Raw genomic sequence first — 24,307 nt, forward strand, 5'->3', positions numbered from 1 at the left:
TAACAATAATATCAAATCAATCTGCAGTAGTAAGTGAAACATTTTTTTGTGTGTATTTAACATTTTAATGTAGTCAGCAGCAGCCATCAATACAGCAAGCACTGGCAGGGTGCCTTCAGTTACGGATGCCAGCTTAAGTCTCAGATAACATTTCTAAAATTCTTAGAGTATCTTGCTTTAAATGGTCATATCTCATTATTAGGGGGAACCTGTCCCCCTCAGTCGTTGTGGTTATATGATCCAATCATCAGTCATATGCATTTGGAGTAAAAGCACTTGTAGGCTATATGTAAACACTGGTATGCACTCAATGCATCTGCAGTGATATCAAAACTTGATAAAACATTTAGTATACATTTTAATTATACTATGTAGAAGCAGACATGAATGTACAAAGAAATAACATTAAAAACATGGAAAGGTCTGAAAGAATAATGGCATAAAATGGTTCTCAGATATGGTGTCTAATGGTACTGTGCTAATAGTATGTGGCCACTATATCACAATCTCCAGCTAATCTAAGTAGTTAGGTTGTTGTATATAGTTGCCAATGTCATCATAGTCACTTTCAGGAGAGAAGATCTCATTATTATAGGTGACGGGTGAGTACAATGGGGAGTCTTCTCTGCTGCTGCCCCCTTTATCTAGTTCTGATTAAAAAAAAGAAAATAAATAGAAATTACATATTTTTACATATTAAAAATTCTGTCCAAACATTACCAAAAACAAACTGGTCAAGAGGTTTATATATTGCAAAGAGTATGGAACAGTAACTGAATGCACTATCATATATAAAGAAGTGATCACTGTACAACATCTCTACAAATAACTAAAACATCAATTTGGGGACACTTAATATTCAACAATATTATTGATCTGACTGCACAGATGCTGTTGTATGAGAAATGAACTGATCTGGATGATGACAATGATAATTGATGATGATAATTTTCTGCAGAACTGCTTTATAGATTAAATGAACTCATTTAATAATTGATGATTGTAAAATAAATCAACACTGAACTGACTTCAGCTGAACAACACCCGAAATGCATAATTTTTCTGTTATCACTGTAAAGCTGCTTTGAAACAATTTGTATTGTATAAAGTGCTATAGCCCTAAATAAAGGTGACTTGACTTTTAAAATGTAGATTTCTGTTGTTGTTAGATACACACCTTGGTAATTGAAGGAAGGATCCATGGTGTGGCCCAGGAACGACCTTCCGGATTCCTGCTTCAGTAAATCTTCATTATCTGAGTAAAATTTGGACAGCAGTTAGAATATCTACAGTCCAGCAGGAATTTAGGCCTCTATTCTCTTTTTCAGTTTTGCTCTTAACACATACATATACACTCACCTAAAGGATTATTAGGAACACCATACTAATTATAATTTAATTAATAATTTGTTACATTTATATAGCGCTTTTTTTTCCTGAGACCTCAAAGCGCTTTACACAGAAGTGGGGAATCTCCTCAACCACCACCAATGTGCAGCATCCACTTGGATGATGCGACGGCAGCCATATTGCGCCAGAACGCTCACCACACACCAGCTTACTGGTGGAGAGGAGACAGTGATGAAGCCAATCAGTATATGGGGATGATTAGGAGGCCATGATCGACAGAGGCCAAGAGGCAAATTTGGCCAGGATGCCGGGGTTACACCCCTACTCTTTTTCGAAGGACATCCTGGGATTTTTAATGACCACAGAGAGTCAGGACCTCGGTTTAACGTCTCATCCGAAGGACGGTGCTCTTTTTGGCAGTATAGTGTCCCCGTCACTACACTGGGGTGTTAGGACCCACACAGACCACAGGGTGAGCACCCCCTGCTGGCCTCACTAACACCTCTTCCAGCAGCAACCTGGTTTTTCCCAGGAGGTCTCCCATCCAGGTACTAACCAGGCTCAGCCCTGCTTAGCTTCAGTGGGCAACCAGTCTTGGGCTACAGGGTGATATGTCTGCTGGCATAACTAATACTTTGTTTGACCCCCTTTCGCCTTCAGAACTGCCTTAATTCTACGTGGCATTGATTCAACAAGGTGCTGAAAGCATTCTTTAGAAATGTTGGCCCATATTGATAGGATAGCATCTTGTAGTTGATGGAGATTTGTGGGATGCACATCCAGGGCACGAAGCTCCCGTTCCACCACATCCCAAAGATGCTCTATTGGGTTGAGATCTGGTGACTGTGGGGGCCATTTTAGTACAGTGAACTCATTGTCATGTTCAAGAAACCAATTTGAAATGATTCGAGCTTTGTGACATGGTGCATTATCCTGCTGGAAGTAGCCATCAGAGGATGGGTACATGGTGGTCATAAAGGGATGGACATGGTCAGAAACAATGCTCAGGTAGGCCGTGGCATTTAAACGATGCCCAATTGGCACTAAGGGGCCTAAAGTGTGCCAAGAAAACATCCCCCACACCATTACACCACCACCACCAGCCTGCACAGTGGTAACAAGTCATGATGGATCCATGTTCTCATTCTGTTTACGGCAAATTCTGACTCTACCATCTGAATGTCTCAACAGAAATCGAGACTCATCAGACCAGGAAAAAAATGTTCCAGTCTTCAACTGTCCAATTTTGGTGAGCTCGTGCAAACTGTAGCCTCTTTTTCCTATTTGTAGTGGAGATGAGTGATACCCGGTGGGGTCTTCTGCTGTTGTAGCCCATCCGCCTCAAGGTTGTGCGTGTTGTGGCTTCACAAATGCTTTGCTGCATACCTCGGTTGTAACGAGTGGTTATTTCAGTCAAAGTTGCTCTTCTATCAGCTTGAATCAGTCGGCCCATTCTCCTCTGACCTCTAGCATCAACAAGGCATTTTCGCCCACAGGACTGCCGCATACTGGATGTTTTTCCCTTTTCACACCATTCTTTGTAAACCCTAGAAATGGTTGTGCGTGAAAATCCCAGTAACTGAGCAGATTGTGAAATACTCAGACCGGCCCCTCTGGCACCAACAACCATGCCACGCTCAAAATTGCTTAAATCACCCTTCTTTCCCATTCTGACATTCAGTTTGGAGTTCAGGAGATTGTCTTGACCAGGAGCACACCCCTAAATGCATTGAAGCAACTGCCATGTGATTGGTTGATTAGATAATTGCATTAATGAGAAATTGAACAGGTGTTCCTAATAATCCTTTAGGTGAGTGTGTGTGTATATATATATATATATATATATATATATATATATATATATATATATATATATATATATATATATATATATATATATATATATATATATATTATATGTTCCTAAATGTTTCATTCACAGAAACTGCCTTTCATAAAGCTCTTACTATCAAACTTTTCATTTGCATCTCTTCCCGTTCTGTTTAATACATTCAAACTTAAACTGATCTTAATAATAATTTGGTACATCTATATATTCTAAAGTAAATCTATAGATTTCTATAGATATGCAGTAGATTCTATAGATATAGTATCTGTAGAATTTGTTTGCAATTTCTGATATGGATAACCAAATGAATTCTTTTGACATTATAAGCGATTTATCTTAGATTATAACCACTATATATCAGCCACGGTTGTGAATTCACCTGCGATACAACAGCACTCAGCATTCTGGTTGTACTCATATAATATGTCTTACTTTTTCATCAGTTCTATGTATTTAACAGATTCTCTAGAGAGTATGAAAATCCAGGGAACATTTAATACCTGCAGTTTGTAGACAGTTTCTGTTTTCCCCTGTATTTTCATAACATTCAGCAGACTCAAGTGAGCACAGGTCCTGTGCATTTGTGCCTGTGTTCTCATAGCATTCTCCTGATGAGGTGCAGGATGACTCAGAGTCAACTGTGTGAAAGAGGGCTAATTATAATACTCATTGTAGCTTAATAAAAGCATTTGAAATATCTAATGTAAATAATAATATAAAAAAGATATGTCTATTTGGTCAAAGTTTTGTTATATATAAATAATTCTCACCAGTTATAGCAGACTCATGCATCTGGTGTGCACCATGATTAGAGGAAGTGTCACAGATTTGTTGGTATCCTTTCACTGCGATCTCTGCCGGGACAGCTGAGACACAACAGTGTTTGTGTATTTAAGAATTGTAATAATTTATCCGTTACAGTTTTTGTTTAATTGCTTTAATTTGCCGCAATTTTCACAAGCAAGTGTTACATTTTCAAAATTCTTAGTACTAATATCACAACAGATCATCAGAAGTGCACTTTTTCAAACATTTTAGCATGTTTTCAATTGTGTTTGCACAATTCACAAAATCACAAAGTATCCTTTTCACAGCACAAAATAGCCTAAGTCTTTAACATTTCATTCACAGTAACTGCCTTTTATAATGCTATTATTATTAAGCTTTTCATTTGCATCTCTTTTCATTCAGTTGAATACATTTGTATATTATTTAATCCAACTGATCCTAATGGTTAATTAATGAATAATTTGGTACATCTATAGATACAGATTAGATATTTGTTTGCAATTTCCCATACGGACAACCAGATGTAATGAATTATTTTTACATTATAGCCAATTTATCTTAGATTATAACCACTATGTTCTGTGTGTGTGTGTGTGTGTGTGTGTGTGTGTGTGTGTGTGTGTGTGTGTGTGTGTGTGTGTGTGTGTGTGTGTGTGTGTGTGTGTGTGTGTGTGTGTGTGTGTGTGTGTGTGTGTGTGTAAACGATCAATAACTGTATGACATCAGATTGATCAGACATGCAACATAAGAAGGGAGACAGATGGCATCAAATACAGCATTTTACATTACAGTATGTATGCCATATGATACTGTAAACAGATTACTATGGTAGAGACTGCCACATTACGGTAACTCACCCTTATAAAGGTCAACTACAGTATAGATTCAGTCATATGGCACAGTGAGAACATTTACTGTATTGCCAGCAAACTCTGTTCTAGCACAAAACCTCATGGCTGTGTCATACTTCACTAAAGAATAAACAAAAATCAGAGGTGTAAAGTCCAGGGGTCAGAAAGTAAAAGTCTTGCCATATGTGTTTCACTTTCTACACTTTCACAGACCAAGAATGAAATATTAAGAAAAGTAAACCGAATTTTGATTTCGGTGATGTTGATGTTACACATTTACATTCACACTGTACATACATACATGCATACAACTGAAATAATGTAAAGAACAAACAAAATGAAATAAAAGCTTGCCCTTCTTACCCTCCTCCATCACACTGTTCAGGTTTGATGCCTTTACAGCGGGCGTTTTACCATCTGCACTGTACCGCATTGAGTCTACATGAGAAAGAAGAGAGAAGTCTACTCACAGTACTCCCTACTAATTTCCAGTGTTGGGAAAAGTTACTTTTAAATGTAATGCATTACAATATTGCTTTACTTCATAAAAAGTAACAAAAAAAAAAAGTTACGTTAACTAAATTAACGTGTTATGTTACTTTTTCTCACCTGGGCTGGGCTTGCTTGTTTGTTTTTTAATGACAAAAAGTTATATTTTTGGAAAATGTAAAGGCCCTTTCACACCAAAAATTAAATGAATAAGCATCAGGCTAACCCAGCATGGAACCCTGGGTTAGAAACCAGGGGCTTTTTCACAGATAATGGGTACAAAGCCCTCTGCATGCAAACCTTATAATGTGTAGGGGGTTGCACATAGGGCGGAACCCTCTGAAATACCCTGACCTAGCCTGACGTTTCCCATAATGGCAAGGAACAACTCGTGCGGGAGATAAACAGTTCCCGCATGAGTAACTTGAATTATAGTAACCTGCATCGCGGATGAATCCCATGCCACCTCCAGAAAAGTTGTTCTCTGATTGGAGACAACACACTGTTCATGTGGTTCAACCTCAAGCCCAAGCACCTAAAGTGAACGAGAACAACATCTTGATGCCGAGCTGCTAATTTCTCTGACTGGGTGAGTATCAGCCAGTCGTCGATGTTATTCAGCTCACAGATGCCCTGGAGTCACAATGGATCCATGCACTTTGTGAAGGTGCAAGGAGACAAGGCTAAGCTGAAAGTAAGAATTCAGCAGAATTTTGATATGAAAGTATGCATCCTGTAGATCATGGCAGTTTAGATGACTCCCTAATCAAATACATATGATTCAACTCATCAGCTCATTAGTAAAGACCTCAGATGAGTGTGTCAGATAAGAGATTTCAAAATTTTGCAGTGTTGGGGGTATTCCAGGACCAGGGTTGCGAACCACTGCTGTAGATTTTAATGTGTCAAATAAATCTTGTGACTGGACTTGAGACATGAACAGCTTTAGCGTTAACATCTTGACCTTGTATGTCCTCAGAGTACAGTTCAGACAACACAGATCTAGGATCGGATGCATCCTTCTGTCCTTTTTTAGTTCCCATTTAAGTAGTGGAATGTGGAGACAAAATCGAGGTGTCCAAGAGAAAAACTTTTTTCCTTGATGCCCATAAAATTAAGCCACAGATGCCTCTCCGTAGCGACCATAGAAGCCATTAAATGGCTGATGGTGTGGGCCATTTTCTTGGTGGCACGGAGGATGATATCTATGGCTTAGAGGAGTTCTTTGACCGCCCCATACCCATAGTCCTTTAGCACTACAATGGCCGAATAATTAGATGTTGCTGGGCTGAAGGTTCTTGATGAATATGGGTTCTTCCATGATCTCAACACCTCAGTGAAATCCAGAAAGAAGGGGGCCAATAGGCTGAGTGTGCACTTCTATCACAATGTGCAGAAACATCAACATATTTCACATATTAAATGTCTAACTCCTCAGAGCCAGGTGCCTATTAAGCATTTAACTCCTCAGAGCTAAATGCAGCCAGTAAATCAACCAGACAAGATGTAGCACGGTCTGGATGATAGATAAAATATGCCATATTCAGCCAAATCAGCATCTTAGAAATATAATCAATATCTATCATACAAACCAAAAGAGATCACAAGTGAGCTTCCAGTTTACATGAGATCTTCCCGTGCAACATAATCCGTTTGCATGCAGTCGGGGGATAGAGAGGAAAAGGGGAACCTCCATCTACTCAACATTTCTTCCAGTTTTTTTATTTAGTTGCGGACCTATAATCCACACGCTGCCTCCCTCAAGAAGAAAGTAAAACAGAACCGAAGCTTAAACTGAAACTCTCGGTATAGTGCACACATGTACAAATCGGGACATTTCATACACAGATCGCTCCTAAACTGTTTGCTTATCATTCAAGTCTAAACAAAATCAGATGAACAATGTGACGAGATGTGACGTGAAGGGCAAGTATGGTAACCCGTACTCGGAATTTGTCTGCTGCATTTAATCAATCCAAGTTAGTGCACACACATTAGCAGTGAGTAGTGAAGACAGGCAAACAGCAAACCATGGACACATACACCCTGAGCAGTGGGCAGCCATTTGCTGCGGCGCCTAGGGAAAGATTGGTGGTTAGGTGCCCTGCTCAAGGGGACCTCAGTCACGGGTTTTGAGGGTGGAAAGATTTCTGTTCATTCACTCCCCCACCTACATTTTTCCTGCCGTTATTGAGAATCGAACCAGCAACTGGACAATTTCAACATATTTTGAACAATTTGACAAATCACAAACTATTCACACATTCACATCAAACAAACGGCTTCTAAAGACAAAGAAGCTGGAGATTCGCATTTACGGAATTGATGACAAGCTGCGCTTCATCACCTGACCTCCATCAGCCAATATAACTGATGTGATTTCACACATGCTTCAGACAACGGCACATGCTGAAGGCTGCATGCAGTAATGTTGCACACAATTATGTTGCACACAATGATCTCATGTTAAATCAGAAGCACACTCTGAGGAGTTAGATATTGATTATGCTTCTATCTCTAAGAAGTTAGATGTTGAATATGTTGAATATGGTATATTCAGTCTGTCATCCAGAACGTTAAATCTTGTCCCGTAGCGTCAACAACCATGCGTTGAGTTCCCTCGAAAGGGAACAAAGTAATTTGTCTTTGTCTTATCTTTGAAAATATATTTTTTGTAAATTTAAAAATAATGCACTTACTCGTTACTTGAATCTGATTACATAATGTTATCCAGACCCCAACATTGGATTTCACAACAATATTTTTTGTTTAGGGGAGAATGGAGATGGTTGTAACACCTTTTGCTCTAATGTGTGTAACTCAGTGTTTACTGAATGTTGCAGTATTTCTTTAAAAAATTATTTATCCGAGCACATAATTATTTAAAAAAAAAAAAGATGTACCCTTGTAATCTTTAATCAAAAACATAAACTTTAACTCAGTAAACTGATGGTGTTACAGCTGACTCCGTGTTACAATCATCCCTAGTCTTTCCTGCTTGCTCAGTATTGTCCATAATACTTAATGACTAACTGTGAAACGTGGATAAAGGAAAAGCCGCTTCCAGACTGATGTCATGTTGCTCATAATCCGTATCATACGATCCACTCTCAACGCTACTCTGAGGCCAGATACGCTGAGGAAATATGGGAACTACAAGCACACAGAGAAAACAATTTACAAATACAGAAAACAAATGTTAAGTATCTTTCATCCACATAATATCAGCACAAAGTAAAACACACTCACCCTCAGCATCACTGCTATTGTTTGTAACTTTGACAAGATTGACAGAATCTCTGTAGTTATTTTCCTTGGCTTCAGCTGTGGCCTGTAGGTTCATGCATCTCTTTTGGACCACAACAGCTAACAGTGAGGTTAAACAGCAAAAACAAACAGTTTTATACCACAGTATCTAACATCCATCTATAAATGATGTTAGAGGCCACTGACATTCCAAATATAGGGTACAACGGGGCTAAAGGCGCACAGGGGTAAAAGGAGCATTTTACTTTATTCTCTTTTAAACCACTAGAAGGCACAAAAATTCAGCTCAGCACTTTTCTTAAGCTCTTTTGATGACGCATGTGAAAATGTAGCTGTTCCTTGACGCGATCGCAGACAGCAACGCAAAGTTGATTCTGCACTACTTTGATCTAATTTTTGTTGTAGATTATGTAGCAAATTAGAATCGATAAAATCATTGGTTATATTTTGAGGCAGAGGTCATGTTAATGTTTTTTAGTTTTGTTCAAGATAATTAAAGCAACAGTTTTTCAATAACGGAAGAATATGTAAAAGTATGGTATTTGGGGTAAAAGGCGCCCCTGCTGTTGGGGCTAAAGGCACAATAATTAACATGATATTAAATAGCTGACTGAATTTCCATTTGTTGACATGACAGATTCAGATGGTAAATATCACATTAAAGCAGGGCTCAGTAGTTTCGGGATTTCTTCGCTGTATTCTCGCTTTTTGCTCGCAGGTTTCTCTCTAGAGCTCCCCCCATAGCTTCGGAATAGATATTTGACAACACTGTTGTAAAAACTCGTTGGCGATTCTCAGACACCAAGGGCTAGTAGATCAACGACATCAAAGCAGATGGGACATTCTTTAAAACGTCTTCTTCATTCGGGTTCGAACAGCGTGAGGGAGCGCAATAATGACAGCATTTTAGCAGATTTCTTTTGGCCGTAAAGCAATTGTTTACATCACGAGACCACCTGATATCACGCGATACTTCCTGACTCGGCGGCCGCCGGCCCGCCGGCTCAAAGTTGCAAGTGCGGATTTTCCGCTCACGGGCACCAGGGGGGTGCGAAACGACCACCATTCAACCCGAAATAAGTAATATAACCATTCCAATGACTCCGAAGCTGTTCGGTTAAGGTAAAAAAGTTACTTAGAGCACCTTTAAATGGGGTGAGATAATCACCATATTTATAATGAAACAATATATGACATTAATAAGATCATATAATAAAATATATGTATAGTTACTACTGTAAAGCTATATTATCCTGGGATCTTATTCAATGGTTTCTGAATATTTACTTTTTTAAATAATTTTGTTTCTGTATCTTTAAAATGAACATATTTTAATGACAGTTTATTTACTGAACAAAAATGACACAAAAAAAAAACATTTTACCAAGATTATTTGTATAAATAATGTGTGCCTTAAATAATGTGTATAAATAAAAAGGCTCACCTGGCCACCTCATACATAAGATTTTTAAACAAAACAAACCACTTTTATGATTTATTTTAACAAAATTTGTTACACCATCAATGTAAAAAAAAAAAAAAAAAAAAAAAATCCTGCAATCATACACTATGGGAGCAGTGAAAAGCAAATTTTTCTTAAGGTGTGCCTTTAGCCCCGTTGTACCAACTCAAATGCAGTACAAAAATCACTATCCCATCCATTATAGAATTGCACACAATTGGCTTACTCCTTAAATCGCAATGGTTCTTGAATTGGTATTTGAATGTAAAATGTAATTTATTATTTATTTATTTGGGGTTTAATTATGACCTGCTCTTCATAGCTTCTGCGAGATTCACCAAAATAAAGGTATAGCTAATTGGGTGGTCCACAAGGTTTTCTGCCAACAATTAGATAGATAAGAAAGTGTTGTGCTTTAGATGTGTTGGTCTGTAGGTTTGGACCTACCTTTCTTCTTTTTAACATGACACAAGAGGATATTTGTGATAACTGCAATCACAAGAAAGAACCCCAGAACAAAACACCCCAGTAACTCTGGAGATGGTGAGAATCTATGTGAATTGTCCATTGTTGTTATCTCTAGATGATAGAAAAGAAAATATTCCCAGACATGTTAAAAGTGTGATGCTTCTGCCTGACATCATTTCCAAATGCAGCCAACCATGAATGTTATATAACTCACAGTTACCTTTCTTCAAATGTAACATTTATTTTACGCTCCATTCATGGCATAACTACAACTTAGTAGTAAATTAACCCCCTTAATTTTCCCAAGTAATTTCCCCCTTTAATCATTTTCAGTTTTAGGATACTTAGAAAGATTCAAGATTACTTGTGGTTGCTGATGCTGAGGTTGGTATTTGACTGGTGGGAACAGGGAGACCAAGAGAATCTGGAAAAGAAGAAATGTTTATCTTGAAGCTGTTGTAGCTTGAAGCTGCTCTGTGCTGCTGCAACCTCTGTGTGAAGCTCTGACCCACTTTAGTGTTAAAGGCTCTGTGGCTGCTATGTGTCTGTGTTAGCAAGCAGCCTTAAAACTTTGCAGTTGTCATAACGTACACTACCGTTCACAAGTTTGGGGTCAGTAAGATTTTTTTATGTTTTTAAAAGAAGTATCTTCTGCTCACCAAGGCATTTATTTGATAAAAAAAACAATAAATAAATAAAAACCGTAATATTGTGAAATATTATGACAATTTAAAATTACTGTTTTCTATTTTAATATATTTTAAACTAGTTTATTCCTGTGATCAAAGCTGAATTTTCAGCATCATTACTCAGTGTCACATGATCCTTCAGAAATCATTCTACTATGATGATTTGATGCTCAAGAAACATTTATGATTATTATCAATGTTGAAAACAGTCATTTACATTTTTACTTCATGATGCCATGATGAAAATAAAGTTCAAAAGAACAGCATTTATCTGAAATCTAAAGCTTTTGTAACATTAAACACTACCGTTCAAAAGTTTGGGGTCAGTAAGAATTTTAATAAAATATTTGGTGGAAAGAAATAAAATAAATCAATACTTTTATTCATCAAGGATGAGTTAAACTGATCAAAAGTTACAGTAAAGACATTTATAATGTTAGAAAATATTCTATTTTAAATAAATGCTGTTCTTTTGAACTTTCTATTCATCAAAGAATTTTGAAAAAAAATTGTACACAACTGTTTTCAACATTGATAAAAATAATGAATGTTTCTTGAGCATCAAATCATCATATTATAATGATTTCTGAAGGATCATGTGACACTGAAGACTGGAGTAATGATGCTGAAAATTCAGCTTTGATCACAGGAATAAATCACAGTTTAAAATATATTAAAATAGAAAACAGTCATTTTAAATTGTCATAATATTTCACAATATTACTGTTTTTTTGTTTAGTTTTTTTTATCAAATAAATGCAGCCTTGGTGAGCAGAAGATACTTCTTTTAAAAACATTAAAAAAATCTTACTGACCCCAAACTTTTGAATGGTAGTGTATATGTAATTATTTAGAATTTCATTATTAAAAGGGAATACAAGTTAAATTTGTATGAACTACAACACATTGGTGGCAACATTGATGGACAATGCCACTGGTTCTCACATGTCTTGTGAATAATGGTGTCAATGGCACACAATTATAAGGGGGAAAACAGTGAATAAAAACAATGAGGGAAAAAACAAAGGGGGACATTTTTGCATAAATCTTTAGAAGGTTTGGAATATAACATATTAGCTGAAATATAGCATATTTTTGAAGTTTGACAGACATCGTTGCTGCTAAGGGTTGAGTAAAGATTTAACAATTATTTTAGTGTTCCACAGAAGAAAATTAGAAAATTTCAGTTTTGGGGTAAACTGTTGCTGTAACTATTAAAATATTCTCTTACATGTTACATGCAAAAAACACAAAACATGTTACTTACTGTTGCAAATCAACCCAGCTGCTTTTGATTCCTTGCATACATATTTATTGTCAATATGCTCTGTACACTGCCATAGGTTTTTGCTATTCTCACAGTGAAAATACCAGAGTGATTCATTTTTATGTTTGAATGGGGGGTCAAAGGCTGTGAAATGTTGGACAATTCCACAATTCAGCATATCACAGGCCATAGTAGCTTCTTCCTTCTGCCAGCACGTGTCACACACTGTTCCCCATCTACCATTGCGATGGATTTCCACTCTACCAGCACATCGATCCAGACCGCCTGTCAGTCGCAGAGCCTTGTATTCTTCATTAAAATGAGAGGAGACATGTGAACAGACACATGCAAAAAAAAAATACAAATAATCAAAAAATCATTTCGAACACATGCAAAATGTAAGTCACCCATGGCACAGACCCCCGCATTGACAATTCTTTGACACAAAGGCTTTAATTACTTTATAATTTTATAATTAAAAAGGCTCCATTAGCCAAAGTTTGTGGCATAACATTTTTGAAAGACACTCTTAGAGGTTAATGCTGCCTTTACCACATTTTCTGGTAATGCAGACACAGATGAGTGTGAACCCAATTGCAGGTACTTTATTGAAGGTTTGAGGAATGAACAGGTGAGTAACAGAATAATAATGAGAACAAACATGCAACGGAGGCACAATGAGGAGAACAACATAAGAGAATCAGCTATGAAGAATCAACGATGGAGAATCAACACTGAAGAATCAACAATTGAGAAACACAGGCAAGTACTGGGTATAAGGGTATGAGTCTTTGCAATCAGTTAAAGACCAGACACTGTCTGTTTGCTGTTTAATCCTGGATGGACCTCAAGGTCATTAACTCTTACTTGATATACTTAATTACAAACATTTTATTCTGAATGTATAACCAGAAGAGAACTGCCCCCCTTGTTTCTTCCAAGGTTAGTTTTCTCCATTATCCAACATCAAATGGAGTTTTTCATTCCTTGCCACAGATGATTTTGGCTTGTATGCTATAAGGGACTAAATTATTATGTTGTGGCGAGGGGGGCGTGGTTTTGCGAAGTCTGTAGCAGGAGAGAAAGGAGGGGGCTGATCGGTGAGTAAGTAGGTCAAGTGCAAAATGAGGAACACCTGTGTCTGATTGCAGTGATTGGCATGGAGAGACCGGTTATAAGCCAGCATGCGGGAGGAGATGGGAGAGAGAGTTGGACTGGAACCTCACCTGTACGCTGTGTTTGAATGAAAGTTGTGATTGTTATTTGTCCTAAATGCCCGGCCATTGGATTAGAATGAGCCGCCTGGAAAAGCATTTCCCGACGGCTTTTGGGTACCAACAACTGAGTTGTATCCTGCTTTGATTGGGCATCTTGGGTCACCCGATACAACTTATCTTTTATAATTGTAAAATACGGATAGGTGAGCGGTTGGTCTGGGTGGAGAAGCTGGCCGTCGATAGAGCGAACCTGATCAAAGGCATGTTTCAGCGTGTCATCCTGGGACTGTTCCAGGGGAAAATCATCGCGCTCTGAGAGAATGGTTCTCTCCAGTGCGCTCTGTTCCCCTGAACCAGTACCCAGAGGTTCCGGATCAGCTTCTCCCAACTGAGCAGTCGCCACCTTCCTTTTATCTTTTTCTACCCAAGAAGCATCCGCACATAAATGACCCAATAATTCATTAAACGCTGGCCAATCCGTCCCCAAAATCAGCGGATGCCGGAGATGCGGGTTAATCGCCACCTCCACACTATGCTTTTGTCCCCTAAATTGAATATCCACAGGCATTAACGGATAATTCACCACTTCCCCGTGCACACACCGTACCTTAACCATGCGGCCATTATCCAATGCCTTAGGTTGAATCAGGCTTTGGTGTATAGAGGTTTGGTTACAGCCTGAATCCACCAGAGCCTGAAAAGTACCCCCCTTTATACTCACGGGTATTTGGTACAGGCCAGCTTGATCGGGGGCAGCTTGCGGCGCATCGGGGACCCGGATCAGCGTCCCCACCTCCATCACCGGACACCGATCGATAAAATGACTCGGGTCCCCGCAGCGCCAACAAGCCGGCCCGGACCTCCCCGCCGCTCCAGTGGCAGGAAGCGGGTCAAGGGATTGGCGTGGAGAGAGAGGTAGCGCAGCCTGGGGAGAGAATCCCCCCCTCGATGGGCCCCCTCCCCGGGGAAGAGGCCTGGGGGCAGATACCGGCTCCGCAGCACCCCCTGTCCTCCACCTTGGAGCCGGCCGCGGCGGCAGATTCACCCGGTACCTGGGAAGGGGAGAGGGCTTAGGGGGGGGGGTAGAGAGAGAAAGAGAGAGAGAAGCAGATGGCAGGGGTTCGCCGACCCCCGGGCACGCCACCATTTGGTCCTCCGCCAGCTGGATGGCCTGGTTCAGCGACGTCGGGCGGTGGCACTGGACCCACTGCGCGGTCTTTGTTGGCAACCGCGCCACGAACTGCTCCAGCACCACACGATCGATGACTTCCTCGACGTCGCTTCCGTCGGCCATCAGCCACTTGCGGCACGAGTCCCGGAGCTGTTGGGCCATGATGAAGGGTCGGCCAGACTCCTCGAGGTTCAACGTCCTGAACCTCTGGCGGTGTTGTTCCGGAGTCCGGCCAACCCGCTGGAGAATGGCCCGCTTTAAATCCTGATAGACCAGGAGATTCTGGACTGGCAGTTGGTGTGCGGCCACCTGCGCCTCTCCGGACAGCAGGGGTATCAGCCGCATTGGCCAGTCCGTCGAGGGCCATCCCCGGTCCTCAGCCGACCTCTCAAACAGTTCCAGAAATGCCTCCGGATCATCCTCGGGGCCCATCTTGTTGAGAGGTATCGGCGAGGACGAGTCTTTGTCCGATGGGGGGACGGCCCTAACCTCCCGGTCTATCCAGCTCCGGAACAGCTCGCGGTCTTCATGCTGGCCTCGGAGGAGCGCCTCGAACCGTTTGTCCTGCTCCTCCTTTATGGCCAGCAGATGTTGATGTTGTTCCTGGTGAAGACCAGCGAGCGATTGGATGATGTCCGCAAATGGTGTACCTGGCGGAGTCTGCATGGCGGCGATCTTCTTCCTTCCCGGGTTTCGGCACCAGTGTAACGGGGTTCAATGTTGTATTGCAAGGAAGGAAGAAGACAGGGGTCGGCGTGACTGAAACACTCACTTTAATTGCAAAATAAAAAGAAACAAATAAACAAAAGAGGCGCACGTAGCGCATTCACCGTGCCACGCACAGTAATAACAAAGAGGACAAATAACAATCACAACTTTCATTCAAACACAGCGTACAGGTGAGGTTCCAGTCCAACTCTCTCTCCCATCTCCTCCCGCATGCTGGCTTATAACCGGTCTCTCCATGCCAATCACTGCAATCAGACACAGGTGTTCCTCATTTTGCACTTGACCTACTTACTCACCGATCAGCCCCCTCCTTTCTCTCCTGCTACAGACTTCGCAAAACCACGCCCCCCTCGCCACATATGTACTATGCATTTTCTTTTTTAGAAGTATGGCATGACTTTAATTAACTTCTCAGTTAAACTTCAGTTTAAAACCTTAAAACATGAATCTTAAAACAACAAAAAGGCTTATATCCTTCATCGAATAGTAATTATTGGCTTATTTGGCTAAAATATGGATCCATCCATAATTAACTCTCTTATCAACATTGCTTGAGATGCCACTTATAACTCACACATAGTATTACATACCTGAGCAAACCACACCTGCGTCCTCCTTATGACCACAGTCATGTCCTTGAGTAAGTGCCGGGCATTCCCATAAGCTCCTCTCTATTCCAGTGCAGTTGAGTTCGTCCAGGTGTATGGGGCCTGTACCCTGGCCGTAGGGCTCACCTTGACCACTGATAGACACAGCGTACCCACAACCAAGCTGTGAACACACCACATTTGCATCCTCCATGTCCCATTTATCATCACACACTGTGCCCCAGGACCCCCGCCACACCTCCACACGGCCCCCACAGGAGTGACCGCCCCCAACCAATCGGACAGCAGCATTGCCTGAAGAAGCAGTTGGGACATATAAACATTTAGACAATACTAAAATTTTTTACATAATTTAGACATAGAACTTCAAACCAAAATCATGCTTGCAGCAATGCACTTACTGGAATGTTCATGGGGAGAGTGTATCAAAGGGTATAAAAGTAGAATTGTGCAGCGTTTTTCCATACAAAACTGTTTGCAAATTGCATTTCAGTTCAAGGTGGGACTACTGTTCTAGGAAAATCTGGTTATGTGTTACCAATGTAATTCCTGCAGGTGTGTAAACAACCCTTTCCAGATTGAAAAATTGCTATGGCCCAGATCTGGTCCACATACCGTGTGCAATGATGGCACTTGGGCGTTCTATTCTTGTTTGACAGATATGGGCTACAAGGCGGCCATTGCACAGCCACATGTCAGCATTTTAAAGGATAATTTTTTTTTTTTTTTATGTTTTATGCCTTCATTTGATTACCATCGTTTTTAATAATAAATTTGTTTTTGTTTTTTGTGTATTTGCCAGTGATTACTGTCCCATATCTTTGCCAAAACTGGCCCAGATATTTCTGAATTGGGTGACATTTTCTACATGGGCCACTTTTGGTTTACAGCCTGGGCCGTCCTTCCGGTGGTGCAAACAGGTGTACTTTCTCTAACTCCTGCTGGGCCCTGCCCCATGCTTGTGACAGTGCCGGTAGCCAGATTAGACAGTCCCACATTTTTGTTTTGTGATATTTGGGCCATATTCACCATTTTCCACATGGGCCACTTTAGGGTCACACCCAGATTACACATTGCAATAAGCAGTGCAGCTTTGCTTAAAAAAAGCCCACATGCGATTTGGGAGGTTTGGGACATATTTTCTATTACACATGTGGGCCACTTTAGGCTCACATTTATTTTGTATAGGCCAGAAGGCGGCCAACAGTGCCACATCATTGCCTGAAGTGGCCCAAATCTGGATGCTATCTGGGTTGTGTATGTGATGTAAAGGTTAAAGGGTTTATCAGCTTTACACAGTCATGAAATGCATAGAAAACTGTCACAAACAAGTTTAGTATGTGACTTTATCACATTAGTTTCACATGTATAATGTGCAAGTTTTGTAATCATTTCAAAATAGTCTATTTTAACTGTTTATCCAGTTGAATTGTTCAATTTTAAGTTCTTTACTGTAAAAAATTTTTTTGAGTTAAATTTTCACAAATTGAGGCATGCTTTGAAATTATTTTCTGTGGTAAATGACAGACCACATTGGTCTGGTCTGGTAACTCACGGGGGGGGGGGGGGGGGGGGGGGGGATAAAGCATATTATAAATAATGACTCTCAATCATTACTTATGGTCCACTAGAAGTGTGTGGTGGTGTTTGTGTATACAGAGACATTGTCTTGTTCCTGTAAATCCTGAATTGTGTGCCAGATGTTTCTGGGCTGCAACCTTTGGCCAGCAGGAATGCAGCCCCAGCCAATCGCTGGTAAGGGTGGGACTTTATTGTCTGTGCCTGAAGCCCTGGATGGGAAGCAGTTGCCGTCTCAATACAAATTTTTTTTGCTATTGCCTTTTTGACTACTATCTGTAACTCGAGTGAGATTATTAGGCATTGTAATTTAGTTTTTATGATGACATACTTATTAGCGAGCTACACTGAAACGGCTAAAACTCAACTATTAGCTTAGCTGTTCTTTCATATACACACACAAATGCTATTCATGCATGATTAACACAATATTTGCAAAATAGCTCATCACTCATCTTCCCGCAGATCATTTCTTGAGTCATGTTCCGCCCACGAGGAACTTGAATGCTGTGCTTACAAACAGTAACTGAATATCCTGCATAGTACATCTTTAACTTGTACTGAACCCAGAACATTTCTTTAAATTAATATACCGTCATCTTTTTCATAACTGTTATATTGTAATGAAAATTGTACAAACTTACCGCATTTAACTTCAGAGAGGACTGAGCATCTAAGGTTAGTAACCTCCGTACAGTTCTTTAATTGATAGTTGTGATAAACACAGTTTGTGAAACAGGTTGTGTTCAATGCGCTGTTCTGAATGAGACTGTAGACCTTTCCACAGCCAAGCTCATGGCAGATCTCACTGGACACATTGTGGAGAGTGTCTTCAGGCAGAGAGACAGAGGATTCTGTGTCTGGGGATTTAATAGTCCAAGAACATGGGGTAGATATTTGAGCCACATAGGGAGAACCTGGGGGTGAAAGAAGAAAATCAGCATTTCAATAGGCCATGCTAATAAAGCTATGCAATGCATTCCTTATGACTGATATAATATCCTATAAATATACATATAGTATTGATATACTATATTACCTGAATACTAAACCGGATACTGAATATAGTCATATTATGTAATAGATTTAAACTTGTTTGCAAAAAAACTTTTAAATAATACATTTTAAATAATAAATTAAAGAAATGAATAATATTAAAATAAATAAATTCATTCTAAAATAATTTATCATGATTATTTGTACAGAAGTTAATCTTACACTTATCTCACTATCATTATTTCTTGTATGGGAACAGTTTTTACAATTTCACATTGGTCTAATACATGCCAACCTACAGACATGTTCAATTTCACGTCCCACTGTATGGTTCTTACCACAAACAACCTCAGAGAGCATTTTGCAGTGGCTTCTCACAGTCTGAGTGCAGTTGTTTAGCTCAGAGTTGTGGTAAAGGCAGCCTGTGAGACAGGTACTGTTTAATTCTGCATCAGATGCCTTTAATTTATACACATCACCACATCCCAGGGACAGGCAGATCTGAGAAGAGAGACTGTGAATATCCTCCACAGCTATAACTGACGTGTTGCTTCTAGAGGTGCTGAGGGTCCAGGAGCACGACCCAGAACGCTGATCTGCTTGTGACACAACTGAGAATACAAGAAAATTTACTTTTTACAATTTACTTTCTCAATGCATATTCCTGGTCTGTGAATGTAATTGAAATTATTCATTTCAATTCAATTTATATTAATTTGAAATAATATGTGTTGCGAAGAGCACTATACAAAGCGGCTTTCCAGAAAATGCATGTGTCTACATTACAATTTAGAGTGATTTGCTATCAGAGGTGACTGTGTCCAAGTAATGTATTTCAGAAATGTACAAATACAAATCACGCAGTTAGTTAACAATGTATTAATTTAATGCAGAAACAATGAGCTCATTGAAGTCATTATTACAAAGTTGTGAACAATGATTACGATATATAGAAATGACAAATTATAATTATTAAAAAAATTGTCTCTGTAATCTTTAATCAAAATGTAATAACTTTATCAGTCTCTGCTCCTTTTCTAATGACGTCAAAACCGCAAAGGCTATAGATAATGTTAAAGCCAAATAGTTTTAGCAAGCTTTTATTTGTTCTTGCAAATTGATTGTTATCCAATCAAATCCCAATGCACTGGAAATAATAATGATAATAATGATGAGAAATAGATCTTTATTAATGCTATTTAAATAAATTACATTTAAGGTAATCAATTAGAATATCAATAGAATGCGAGAGCTATGCAAGTTTGCTAAAACAATGCCTACATTTGTTTTTCATGTTGTGAATGACCTGTTTCTGAAATGCTGATGTTGTTACATAAGGGCACAAACCCAAATAAAACAACACAGCACAATTCTGCCTTTTGAATTTGGGTAATACAACTGAACACACAACATACGTTTATTATAAACTATAAAAATGGCGTTCAAATAACAGTTGCATAGAGCACAACATGATCTGACATTTCACAGGCTGCCTGTTTGATGTGACACCTGTTTTAGTGCAACAAAGTGAAATACAGTGGAAGTGAGCAAATTTGCAGTGGTTGGATAACAAGAGCATCACCGCAACATCCTGTCACACTCTTCAAAAGGGTTAAGAATTGTGTGAAATTATTCTTCATGATTCTCTAAGGCTTAATGTCAAAACATTCAGCAGTTCACATTGAGGCACAAAAAAGGAGTGATTTAAAAGTAAACTACTAAAGGAAGAATTACCCATTATTATCAAAATGACATACAATTTTAGGGAAGCAAATAACTCACATTTCATATTGACCTTTGGATGCTCAGTAGAGATGATATTGTCATATCCTGAAAAAAAAGAGCAATAAATTTTACAGTCTTGAAAAAATTACGTTTTTGTTCCACCGTGTGTTTTTGTTCCAACTTTCAGACCATTGGGCAACACGATGTTTCGGCTCACGTTTTATTCTGTGGGTCCACTGAAAGATTTAGATGGCAACTGTATGATTAATTGCATAATGGTAGCTACAGATGCAGTAGTACGTTCAGAATCTGCAAAATGATAATACTTTAAACAAAATAAGAGGGATCATAAAAATTGCTTATTGTTTTTTATTTAGTACTGCTCTGAATAAGCTATTTTACATAACAGATGTTTAGCTTAAAGACAAAATAATAGCTGAATTTATAATAATGAGCCAGTTCAAAAGTTTACAAATGCTTGATTAAAGGCAAATCTTTTCAGCAATCTTTCTTTTGAGAGCCATTTCACACTGAGGACAACTGAGGGACTCAAATACAAGTATTACAAAAGTTGCAAACATTCATTGATGCTCAAGAAAACAGAACGATGCATTAGGAACAGGGGGGTTATGAACTTTAGAACAGGATGAAGATGTATAACTGTTTCTTATTTTGTTTTTCATTTATTACCTGTGATGGATTTTTAATAGATAAGATAGTAAACTATCTTTTAAACTAACCATGATTCTAGCATCTAAACCTTACTTCCCTTTTAGGCCTAACACTCTAACATTTGAACACAATGTACCAAAATGTTCTCTGAATATTGTGTCCATGGAAAATTCTGAAGTGCTGACCATGACAATATCAAAAATATACCGTCCAGAATTGTCTCATGACATATTGAGTAATCAACTGAACTCTTAACCCTTTTCTTTATATTTTCTGATGATTCGAGATAATTTTGCTCATGCCAGTAACAGAGGGTGAAAGAGGGGGGGCTTGCTTTTACAAATTGAACCAATCCTATTGAAAGAAGGTGACATGAGTTAAGTCATGAGTTAGTCATATTGATCTTATTGTTGTGTCTGTCTTTATCCTATGAAACCTGATGTAGTCTTTGGTGCGATTCTCTGAGAAATGCTCGAGAACTTATATTTTATGTGAAACAGCTTATTTAGGGCATGTAGTACTAAAAAAACAATAGGTACGTTTTATGATCCCTCTTGTTTTGTTATAATTATTAACATTTTGTAGATTCTGCTAGGTGTATCTAAATGTATGACCTAAACGATATTGAGAATATGTATAATAGCACAGTTAGATGCAAATTTGTCATACAAACAACATTTAATGATATTCAACCATCCTTATATGCTTTATTAATGCAATAATCTTTTAGTCTTGACTTCAATATAGTAGAAAAAATTACTGAACTGTTTACAACAGCTTATGATTTGGATTCTCTATCTTTCTCTGTATTGAAAGAAATTGGGTAACACTTTAAAATAACTGCACGCTATTAATCATTAGTTAAGCATTAGTAAACAGTTAATTCATAATTTATAAAGCATTAATAGACATTAATAAGCAGTTTATAAATACAGCTATGATTGCTTTGTTCTTAATTTATAAGCATATCTATCTATTGCATTATTTACAAACCAGTAATTTAGGAGTTGTCAGTGGTTCATAAGATCACTTAGAAAGTGCAAGTAAATGATTAATAAACTATTTAAATGTACATTCATACATATTATTCAGACATATAGTAAAAGTTACTTAGTGTGTTAATAAATGCTTAATCAACATGCATTTCTACTGTAATGCATGATTAATTCAGGTAGTTATAAAGCATTTAGTAGTGGTCAGTTAACTATTTTTGTGAGCTCAACTAAAGTGAGGACTAGTTATGCCTCGTAAAGCATTTACAAAGGAGATTTAAAGGCTCAGTTATCTTCTAAACAGAAAAAGGAAACAAACAACACAGAGATACAGAACATAGAAATATTTAAGATGTATGACTGGACATTTAAATAGTTCATTAATCATTTACTTAAACTTTCAAAGTGATCTTATGAACCACTGACAACTCCTAAATAACTGGTTTGTAAATAAAGCAAAATAATAATGCTTTGTTTAATTTTTGTAAATAATGCTAAATTGATCATTAATAAAGAATGAAAATACAATTATTAAACACATGCTTATAAATCAAGAATAAAGCATTTTAAGCTGTATTTATAAACTGCTTATTCATTTCTATTAATGCTTTATAAATGGATGAAATGTTTATTAATGTATAGATAATGATTAATTGCAATCAGTTATTATGGAGTTACCAGAAATTGATATTATTATTATATTTGCTTCGGTTTAAAAATCAGTAGCCTACTGTGCAAAAGTCTTAGGCATGTTAGCATTTATTTTCACACACAAAAAAAAAATGGTTTTAAGACAGGTTTTTATATATATCTTTTGCTGTAGTGTATAGGAAATATAGGTTTACATTTCCAAACATTCCTCTTGCCATTAATTGTAATAATCCAGTGAAAAAAACCCTAACATGCCTACTTTTGCACACTATATATGTCAGCAGCAGCAGATCTTAAAGTGACTGCAGTCACTAATTCTGCCTGTCAGAAAAGTTAATCAAAGAACAAAGGGAACAGAGAAAATCGAGACATCAGTAGCTGTATTAGTTTAAGTGATATTGGCCTTCATTCATAAAAAAGATGCCATTAAACAAGTATTTAAACTATACTGTCTTTCTGTTGTCTCTACATTAATTTGGAGATTAACTGTGAAATTATTACATTATAAAATATCGGAGAATCCTGAATTAAGACACTGTATTACAGAGTCAACACTTCAATTAGCAGAACAATCATTTTCAGCTGTGATAAGTAAAGCTTGAGAAAAAAACTTTTTTATTAGAAATATTATAATGATTTCTTAAAGATCATTATGAAACACCTGGAGTACTGGCTGATAATGGAGCTTTGCCATAACAAGAACAATTTTATTTTAAAATATAAACAAAATAGTTATTATTATTGTCAAAATTCTTAACACTACTGTTTTTTAATAAATAAATGTTGTAGACATAAGAATATTCTTATAAAAACAAAATATTACTGATCCCAGAGAGATAGATTAGATAGATGATAGATAGATAGATAAATAAATAGATAGATAGATACCTTGTATAAAAGCAACAGTTTGGACAATTGTCATGATCTTGAAAGCCTCCATTCTTCATGAGCTGAATGAGGACTGTTTTTAGTACTGCTGTACTTCACTTTCTGAATCAAAGGGAGGAAGTGAGACTGCCTAGCCGTTTCTCTCTCTCTCTCTGTGTGTGTGTGTGTGTGTGTGTGTGTGTGTGTGTGTGTGTGTGTGTGTGTGTGTGTGTGTGTGTGTGTGTGTGTGTGTGTGTGTGTGTGTGTGTGTGTACACTTGTCTACCCATCTAAGAGGGGACCTTGGTGTCCAGTGGCGGCTGGTGCTAAAAACATTTGGGGGGGCACAGCAAACTGAATTTTTAATCCAGGACGGAATGTAGGCTAATTGTTAAATAACAATTTAACAGTGATAATAATGTAGCTATCATTAGCCTAAAGTTTAGCTAAACCTTCAGCCGGTAGGGTTGGGAAATAGCCAATTGGCAAATAAATCTGAATTTTTGGGCTAAATGGCGATGTATGGTATAATCTGAGTATTTAATTATTATTTTTCTATAAAAAATAAAATAAAATAAACTATTGAATTAAATTTTTTTTTTGAATATCCTGATCAATATT

General features: G+C 38.1%; 1 protein-coding gene across 4 annotated transcripts; it reads right to left on the reverse strand.

Moving 5' to 3' along the window:
• Positions 1–293: 293 nt before the first annotated feature.
• LOC309510757 (T-cell differentiation antigen CD6-like) lies at positions 294–23,858 on the reverse strand (the record flags this gene model as incomplete). 4 transcript variants are annotated; one of them, XM_082185627.1, is made up of 15 exons in its annotated part: positions 23,709–23,857; positions 20,563–20,610; positions 19,119–19,391; positions 18,429–18,701; positions 16,189–16,500; positions 12,482–12,790; positions 10,890–10,949; positions 10,505–10,636; positions 8,578–8,694; positions 8,362–8,481; positions 5,203–5,277; positions 3,970–4,065; positions 3,700–3,837; positions 1,178–1,255; positions 294–650 (listed from the first exon to the last, which is right to left on the reverse strand). In XM_082185627.1, the coding sequence occupies exons 1-15, from the start codon at positions 23,758–23,760 to the stop codon at positions 514–516; spliced, it is 2,220 nt and encodes a 739-aa protein (XP_082041753.1). In that variant the 5' UTR covers positions 23,761–23,857. The 4 variants fall into 4 exon arrangements, with proteins under 4 accessions (XP_082041753.1, XP_082041754.1, XP_082041755.1 ...); XM_082185628.1 differs by lacking the exon at positions 5,203–5,277; XM_082185629.1 differs by lacking the exons at positions 3,700–3,837; positions 3,970–4,065; positions 5,203–5,277 and having other exon boundaries at positions 23,709–23,858.
• Positions 23,859–24,307: the final 449 nt, after the last annotated feature.

This window comes from Leuciscus leuciscus (assembly GCF_965113295.1).
Source record: "Leuciscus leuciscus genome assembly, chromosome: 12".
Taxonomy (NCBI): domain Eukaryota; kingdom Metazoa; phylum Chordata; class Actinopteri; order Cypriniformes; family Leuciscidae; genus Leuciscus; species Leuciscus leuciscus.